General features: G+C 58.9%; 1 protein-coding gene across 1 annotated transcript; it reads right to left on the reverse strand.

Annotated features, from left to right (window-relative positions):
* Positions 1-2,494: 2,494 nt before the first annotated feature.
* On the reverse strand, positions 2,495-6,098 carry PITX2 (paired like homeodomain 2). Its single transcript, XM_037381165.1, has 3 exons — positions 5,870-6,098; positions 4,866-5,071; positions 2,495-3,189 (listed from the first exon to the last, which is right to left on the reverse strand). The coding sequence occupies exons 1-3, from the start codon at positions 6,096-6,098 to the stop codon at positions 2,626-2,628; spliced, it is 999 nt and encodes a 332-aa protein (XP_037237062.1). The 3' UTR covers positions 2,495-2,625.
* Between the last annotated feature and the right edge of the window lie 2,681 nt (positions 6,099-8,779).

An 8,779-nucleotide genomic window follows, 5' to 3' on the forward strand; every position in this document is an offset into this window, starting at 1 on the left:
ATATATATGTATATATGAGAGGACTATAAATAACAAATGTCACCGAGAAGAAACGAGAGCCGAAAAGAGCGTGTAAAATACCGTGCGGACACCGGGAGCGCCCCGCTCGCCGGTTTCCAAGCCCGTCCCGCCGAGGGCGTTCGGGCAGAAACGCGCCCGCGTCTCCCCAGCTCCCCCGGCCTCCGAGGGGGCTCCCCCGACCCCCGAGGGGGCTCCCGGGCCGCCAGCCCCGCGCTGGCGTTGCCCCCAGACCCTCCGCCCGTAGCCCAGCGAGGAGGAGGAGGAGGAGAAGAAGGAGAAGGAAGGGGGCATTTTTGGAAGCCCCTGGCACTCACCCGGGTGAGGTGTTGACACGGTGCGGAAAAGCCGAGGGGAGCGGCGTTGGGTTGGGGCGGCGGCGAGGCCGGGTACGCGGAAGGGATGGGGGGGGGGGGGGGGGGGGCGCCCGCCTCCCCCCCGCCCCAAGTACGGAGGCTCTCTCGCTCCACCGACCCCCCGGCAACAACACACAGAAAAAGAAAACAAAAAAACAGGTAACAAAAAAAAAAGGTAAAAGGAAACAGAAAATAAAAATTAGATGAGGGAAAAAAATTAAAAGGGGAGGGGGGGAGTGAGGTGCTGAGGTCTGCCCCACGCTGCAAATGGGAACACGGGTGGGACCTCGCTTTCGGGCGGGGGAAGCATTTTCCCCCTAGGAAGGCGCAGGGCGCTGACTTCTCCCCTCTCCCCTCTGCTGCTCTCCCCGTCTCACCGCTGCGGGGGGACACGGGACGGGACCCCCCCGGGACGGGACCCCCCCTCCGCGGTGCCTGCCCGCCCGCCGAGGGAACGCGCTCGCGGATCCCTCGCCCACCCCCGGCTCTCCCGGCGGCTCCTCCTGACCTCCCAAAAGCGCGCAAGGAGCGCGCAGAGGCCGCGCAAGGGGCAAGCTCGCTCCCGCCGCGGTGAGTGTCGTCCCTGCCGTTCCCTGCGCACCTCTCCCGTTTACGCGCCGGCGGAATTTCTCCGCATTCGATATTCCCGCCGAGTCCTGCCGCCTCCCCCCCCCGCCCCCCGCCCGCCCCTCCTTGCCCGCCCGGGGTGTGAGCCGATGGGAGGGCCGAGCAGCAATTCATCTTGATTTGTTTCAATTGTCCGGCGACGGCAAAGTTATAATCCTGTATAATTTCACGAACAAGCAGGTTGAGAATGAATGGGTCGATATTATTTAAAACAAAACACACGAGAGCACGACCTTTCCCTTCAACGACGTGTTGCAGCACGGAGTCACAGGAAACTCGGGGCTAACCTCTGAACCCCGCGCTCCGCGGGGCTGCGGGCACTTGGGCTGCTCTTTGTTTCCCTTCATGTCTGAAAGGGGGATTTGGAAATAGAAATGTAATATTACATGAAGGACCTCCCGGCTGAAGGGAGGTAAGCGCGGGGGGCGGCAAAGGGGACAGAGTTTTTTGAACAGGAGCAGTTTGTTTGCAAACTGGCTTTTCTTGTCGGTTTTTTTTTTTTTTTCCCCACCCCTTCTTCTTTAATGTAATAAAAGCTTCCTTCACAGCGGGAGAAATTTATGCTCGAGATACAGCAACTTTGTGGCTGGTAGTTCTCGAGGCCAACGATGTCAAATAATCCATATTTCCTCGGGGCTGCGGTAGGAATACAGGGATCCTGCTGCACGGAAGGCAGCGTGTCCAAGCCCCGCGTTTCTCTAGAATACAAAGTTAGCGCGAGGGATTTTTTTTTTTTTTTTTTTACGTGGAAAAAAAAAAAGCGCCAGCATTTATTTGTATTGCAATAAAAAGTACTGCCCTGTGTTTCCAGAGAACGAGATCCAGTGTCAACGATCAGTCAATCACTGCAGACCGCTGCGCAGCTTGGCTCAGTAAATAAAAATCCAGACAAAACTGTATGCTGTATATTTTACTCCCATGAAATAAAACACATTTTTTTCATGTTTGCTGAAAAGTAAAACAATAATATTGTACGAAATGTTATACACAGGGCATGTTTTACATTGCAATATCAGAAACATCATTGCATCCACCAGAGGTACTATTCTAAAACTGATATTCACACAAATTATTTTTCAATAATTATATGTTAGAAACATACAGTGTTGCATTTAGTATATACATTCCCTTGCTCGCAAGCGAAAAAATCCTAATCGCTTCTGTGTAACATGCTTTATTTTAAAGCCTAACCTTTTAAAAACACTGTTGTGATATTACTAACAACTGCTTTTATAAAATTAATTTGACATTTCGATATATATACATCCTTTCAGTCATTTTTATGTCAACAATGCTAAACTTAAAAAATAACAAGCTTATAGTAACATTAAAATGTCATATCATATCCAGTCAAACATTTGTCCATATATATATATATATGTCCTTGTAACTGTTGAAATACTCTTAGTGAAAGAAAGATCTCAGAATCTGTAGGAGGTCCTTTGAAAACAAAGGAACTATCTTATTTCAGTGGTTTCCTCTTTTTTTCCCCCCCCCCTCTTGCCCCCCCCCCGATTTTTCTTCCTTTCTCTGTCTCTCTAGTGCCTATTACTTTCTAGTGTAATTCTCAGTCTCTGTGGGAAATGGGGAGGGATTCCCATGCAGTGTTTCCTACTTGGGTGTCTCACACGGGTCTGTCCACCGCGTACTGGCAAGCGCTCAGGTTGGAAGCGGGGTTCTGCACACTGGCATAGCCAAAACTGGAGTGCTGCTTGGCTTTAAGTCTCAGACTCGCCAAGCTCGAGTTACATGTGTCCCTATAAACATATGGAGGTGTTGGAGGAGCATAAGGACAGGCTGGCGTTGGCACTGCAGAATTCAGGGAGGGATTGCTCAAGTTGTTCAAGTTATTCAGGCTGTTGAGGCTGGAGCCGGGGACCCCAGTGACTGCAGAGGGTACCATGCTTGAAGACATACTCATGGAGGAGATGGAGTTTGGAGGGGAGAACATGCTCTGAGAAGATAGAGGGTTGACATTCATGGAGTTGAAGAAAGGAAAGCTTTTGGTGGAGAGGGAAGCGGAGGTCAGGCCCTTGGCTGCCCAGTTGTTGTACGAGTAGCCGGGGTACATGTCATCGTAGGGCTGCATAAGGCCGTTAAACTGTGGACCAAAGCCGTTTTTGCAAAGCTCGGCTTGCTGATTCCTTTCTCTCTTTCTCCATTTGGCTCTGCGGTTCTTGAACCAAACCTTTGGAAATGGGGGGAGAGGGTGGGAGGGAGATGCGAGAGGAGAGTTAGTCAGGAACCACCACCGCTGTAGCCCTTCGCAAGCTCTAGGAGTAACAGCCGAGTATGTCCGTATAGAGATATATATATAGAATGTGTACACACAGATATATATACACACATACAGGTTTGCCTCCCCTCCTCCGCAGAGCCCTGCGCTGGGCCGGGGCAGCGACATGCCGCCGGGGCCACCGAGCATCCCCCGGGCCCCGGTGACACCGGGCTTTCGCAAGGCAGATCCATGCCCGCCCCCCCCCCCCCCCCCGCCCTCCCCCCATAATTTTGCGATGCTTAATTCGCGCCACGGAGGCCAACCCTTTCTTGTCTTCCCCCCCCCCCCCCCCCCCTCGTTTCTCTTCCACTTCCCGGCTTATTCCGCACTGGAGCCATCCAGGGGAAATACAAAAGTGCAAAAGCGAGGACAAAACGCCTGGAAACCCGCGGAATTTTAAGGCGATGTTTCCTATTACGGGGAAGGAGGGGGAAGCCAGCAACTAATAAATCCTTGCTTCAGTTTGTTAATGCTACAAGTTTCTCCTGCGCGAAAGCTTCCAGAGGCCAAAATCACTTTCTAAACAAACTTGTTCCACTGCTCTTTGGCGAAAAAAAAAAAATTAAAAAGAAAAAAAAAAAAAAGAAGGGGGGGAGCACATCGCCGTTTAACAACGTGCTAAATGAGCTCTAAGGGACCCTCCCCGCAGACAATGGGAAAACGTGCCCTCTCCCAATCCACATCTGGGCGTCTGACCCGTCGAGCAGCCGCCAGCAGCGGCCTCACCGTGTGTATTGGAGCCCCCCCCGGCCCAGGCAGGCAGGGGCCGCCCAGGCACCACGGGGACGGGCCTCATCTGGTGACACCGCGCCGCCCGAAACCGACCCCCCCACACCCCCGCAGAAGCCGCCCCGCGACCGACACGGCTCCGTGCTCCGGGCCCCCTCTCCGCACCCCGCCGGCCTCGCTCGCAGCTGCCCCCCGCTCTGTCTCGCTTTCCTGAGAGACCGCGGGGAGGGAGTTCAGGTGGGATTTTCAAACATCGGGGGGTTCGGCCCGCTCGGGGGCTTTTTAGGGGGAGTGGTGGGTTTTTTTTGTTTTTACCCCTCAGCGCGGCGTTTGCGCGCCAGCAGGATCCGGCCTCGGTATCTGCCGCGCAGTGATGGTCCCATAAATCTCAGAGGGGGGAAAGGGTGGAGAGAGACGCTCGTCGAATTGTGAAACCAAAAGAAAGGAAAATGCAAGGAAGGGCACGTCGGGAGCGCCTCGGAGTGAAGCAAAAGCCCTTGTGTATTTTACATCTTTTTCTCATTAGAGGCAGCGCAGGTTGCAGCCTGTTCCAAGTTGCTTTCTTGGCTAATGTTTTCATTAGCGTTTCGATCAAAAGGAGCAGGACGCATTGCACGGTGAGGGCGAAACGTGCAGCAAACCATATTCCGGAGAGAGAGAGGTCCCAATCTGTCTCGCTTTGACAGAAATGTCCTGCTCTACCCTGCTTTTGTGCAAAGGCTCTGAAGTTTACATACAAACCGAAATCGAAAGCAGCTGCAAACATTTCAGCCCTCCTCCCCTCCCCCTCCGCACACCCACCCCCCACCCCCCGCGACCCCCGCTGCTCAGAGCAGGGGTGTCGTGTCGGGACTTACCCTAACCCTGGCCTCGGTGAGGTTGGTCCAGACGGCGATCTCCTCCCGGGTGGACATGTCCGGATAGCGATTCCGCTGGAAGGTGGCCTCCAGCTCCTGCAGCTGCTGGCTGGTGAAGTGAGTTCGCTGCCGCCGCTGCCTCTTCTTCTTGGAGGGGTCCTCGGGCCCCGCATCCTCATTCTTGCTCTGCTGGCTCTTATCTTTCTCTGTAAGGGGGAGGGGGGCGGGGGGGGGGGGGAACAAAAAACAAGAAGGCGGAAAACGAGGGTGCCTCAGCCTCCGAAGCCTCTTCTCCAGCGGCCGGGGAAGGGCTTGTCCCCGGCGCTGCCGAGCCCCGCAGACAGCCCCGGACGCGGCTCGGCGGGGTAATGATTAACCCGCGCCGCCTCCCGCCGCCGCGGCCCCTCCGCGCCCCGCGGGCGGCTCCTCCCGACGGGTCAGCCACCGCCACGGAGCCGCCTCTCGCCTGTCTGTATGGAATTTTTCGCCTATGGATATCTGCGAGCTTTTCACCTACCTGTATCCATATTATTCCCCCATCTGTATACGTGCAATCCGCCTTACTTCCCTATCTATACCCATATTATTCGCCTGCCTGTATCGTGCTGTTCCTCTGCCAGTATCAGCATTATTCGCCCATCTGTACCCACATCGTTCGCCTACCTACATCCGTATTATTTGTCCGTCTATACCCGTATGACTCGCCCATTTGTATCTACATTATTTGTCCGTGTCCGTGCTATTCACCCGTCTGTATCCATACAACTGGTCCACCGGTGTACATGCTATTCGCCTACGCTTACACATGTCGTTATCTCCCTGTACGCCGGCACACAGACACCGCACGCAAAAAACCCACGCACGAAACGTGCCCCGGATGGGGCGCGGGGCGCTCCCGGGCAGAGAGGGGCGGCGGCGGCGCATCGCGGGCCGCGGGGTGCCGGCCGGCCCGGGGCAGGTCAGCGGGGTGCCCGGGGGGGTCCCTGCCGCTCGCCCCCTCTTACCTGCTGCCTCGGGGCTGGAGGTGTCGGAGATGGTGTGCACCTCCAGCCGGTGCTTGGCGGACTCCAGGGAGGAGCGCGCCTGCCCCGGCGCCAGCGCCGTCGCCATAGCCAGCGCGGGCTGGTGGTGGTGGCAAGATGATGAAGAAGAGGAAGAGGAAGGTGAGGAGGAGCACAGCTTATTCCCGGCTCCCAGGCGCTCCAGGCTTAACGGGTCCTTCATGCAGTTCATCGGCAAAAGGACGCCAAAGTCTACGTGCGCGCCTGGGGGGTCGATAGGAGAAGGTGTGCGTGTGTCTGTAGGTGTCGGTACGTGTAGGAGGGTCGGCGCGACGCCCCCTCCGGAGCAGCCCCGCGGCAGCGGGGGGTCAGGGCTGCTAGGCGGGGAGCCGCGGCGGGGCGGGCGGCGCTCGGCTAGCGCCCGGGCGGCACGGCGAGCCCAGAAGCCCCCGCCGCCCGGGGGGGCGCGGCGGCGACAGGCGAGCGGGCGAGTCCGGTCCTGCAAAAGCCGTCACAACGACACGGCTGCTCCCCGGCCGGCGGCCCCCGGCCCGCCGCGGGGCTCCGCGGGGCGGGGGCGGCGAGGCGCGGCGGCGCTCCGCGGGGCGCTCCTCTCCGCTGCCCGCGCATGGACCCGCGCCGCGCCGCGGCCGGCCCCGCACCGCATCAGCTCAGCCGCTTCCCTCTTGGCCTGACATCTTAAACCGCCGGCGGCCTTCCCCGCGCTGGACGTCACCCGCCCCGCCCCGCCCCGCCCCCGCCCCGCCCCTCCACCGCCCGCCGCGCCCCGCCCCGCCCCGCCCCCCGCGCTCGCCAGGCGGCGGGCGCCCACCCCCCCAAACCTGGCGTTTTCAGCCCGATTTGCCCCGCGGTGGTACCCGCGCCCGGGGAGCCCGGCCTCCGCCGGCCGGCCCACGGGGCGCCCCGTCGGGGCGGCTCCGGGCACGCCCGCCCCGCTCCGCGCCCCTCCGCACTCGCGGAGCCGCGGGGGTGAGAAGCGGGAAGCTCGGCGCTGACAGAGGGGCGGCCGCAAGGAGGAAGGAAGCGGGGAAGCCCCAGGCCCCATTCCCTCGTTATGAAAGGGGCGGAAGACAAACGGGAGGGGGCTCGGGCCGGTGAGGCGACGGGTCTTTGGCTGGTGACAGCCATAGTAGCAGTAACAGCTGCAGCGACAACTCAACACGAAGGACAACAATAACCACCCCGCTGCGGCGCGGCGACGGGAAGCTTCCCATCGCACTCGGGGGAGGAAGGAAGAGCGTGTGCATCCCGGCCCCCGAGCGCCTGAATCCCCGCGCTCGCCAGCTGCCTGGTCTCCCTCCGCCCGCACTGACCGCTGAGAAAACGGGGCGAAAATTCCCTCGTTAGCACCGCCGTTCCCGTCCCCTCCTTGCAGCCGGGCTCCCACCAGCGAGCCGCTAAGGAGGCTCTTCCACCACGGCGTTACACCTCACTCGTGCAGTTACGCGCAGGGTCGTTCCCCCCTCTCGGCGGGGACCGTCCCGCTTCCCAGCGCGGCAGCCACAGCAGCCCCCGAACCCGCGCCCACGAGAACCGTTTGCGGCGGCTGGCCAAGCCCCGCACCGGGCCGGGCTCCGGCATACGCCCCCCTCACACACGACCTCCCGGGCGACCCCCCTCCGCGGTCTGGGGGGCGAGGGGGCAGGGCCTGACCCCTCGCTCCCGGGCCGCGGAGGGACGGGCTGCGCTGTGTCCCGGTCCCCGCCGCGGGCCCGCTGCTAGCGCGGGGCGAGGCTGCTGCGGGCCCGGGTCTCGCAGGAGGAGGGAGCAGCGGGGCTGTTTCCAGCGGGTCTAACGTGGGGGCAGGTTGCCCTCGCGTGTTGGTCAGGACCTCTCGGGACAGAGGAGCCTCCCCCTGAGCCCTGCCCCCCCGGGGGTTGCTGCCCTGTTACGAATGGGGAGCCCGAGGGAGCCCGGGCGTGGAAAAGGCAGGTTGCACCCCTGTCTCCAGTTGCTCTGCACGGGCATGGGCTTCGAAAAGTTACCGAAAGCTCCCCTTGATGTGGCCCTCCGCACCCACATCCCAGCGTCCAAACCCTTCTGTACCCCGTTGCTTCCCACCCACTGCCCCCCGCAAGGGTCCTTCTTAGCCGCTGATGCTCGTTCGAGGTGCGTATCATCCCCTCGCAATCTTACTTGTCGCTAAATTATACATAATACTTTCGCAGCCTGTTAGTAAAGAAGGTTAAATTAATTTACATTCTGCTCATTATCTGGTGTTTAAATGACGTGTTTTTATCCCTGAGATTTGGCAAAGAATCTCTTTCCTCAGACCCCACAGCGTTTCGACAGAGACAATGCTCTTACATTTGTAGTGGATTTTAATCTGATAAGACTCTAATTTGCTTAAGTCTTTTAAATAGGGGGTTTAAAATTATTCTAGCCGTTTTCTTATTGAATTTCCTCTAATTCCCCCAAGATCATAAAGTATATGTGTAAAGTAAATATTTCCTCCCTTTGCACCGGCAGCAGATGACCTATAACTAAGTCAATATGAATCCAGCTCCATTCTGCACAATTTGTTTACCAATCATATCCTCGTTTCTTCTTAACCTCTCGCTACCTCCGTGGTCCTGCACCCAGAATTCCCGCCCCCCCCCCCCCCCCCCGGCCTTTCCCCACGCCAGGACCGGGCCAGGGCTGCGGCCAGGGGGCTGCTCCGGCCCCGGCAGGCGGGCGCGGCCTCGGCCTCGCTGCAAGGGGCACCGGGAGGGGACGCTGCCCTTCTCCAGCCCCCAAGTCGGGGTTGCAACCAGCCTGCAAAACCCTGGGGAGGGGGAGGCGGAGGGAGAGGGGATACGGCGGTATTCCCCTCCCTTTTTTTTTTTTCCAACAGGGCAATGCAGCCCTCTCGCAGTGAGCCCCCTCCCTCCTTTTCTTTTCTTTATTTGC

Source organism: Falco rusticolus, chromosome 1 (assembly GCF_015220075.1).
Source record: "Falco rusticolus isolate bFalRus1 chromosome 1, bFalRus1.pri, whole genome shotgun sequence".
Taxonomy (NCBI): Eukaryota; Metazoa; Chordata; class Aves; order Falconiformes; family Falconidae; genus Falco; species Falco rusticolus.

Bases quoted from the DNA above. Each gene is read 5' to 3' on its own strand.
- PITX2 (XM_037381165.1), bottom strand. From the start codon at position 6,098: ATGAACTGCATGAAGGACCCGTTAAGCCTGGAGCGCCTGGGAGCCGGG. The intron at 5,072-5,869 runs GTAAGAGGGGGC...TCCCCCTTACAG, and splicing joins CTCCAGCCCCGAGGCAGCAG to AGAAAGATAAGAGCCAGCAG. The intron at 3,190-4,865 runs GTAAGTCCCGAC...CCATTTCCAAAG, and splicing joins TCACCGAGGCCAGGGTTAGG to GTTTGGTTCAAGAACCGCAG.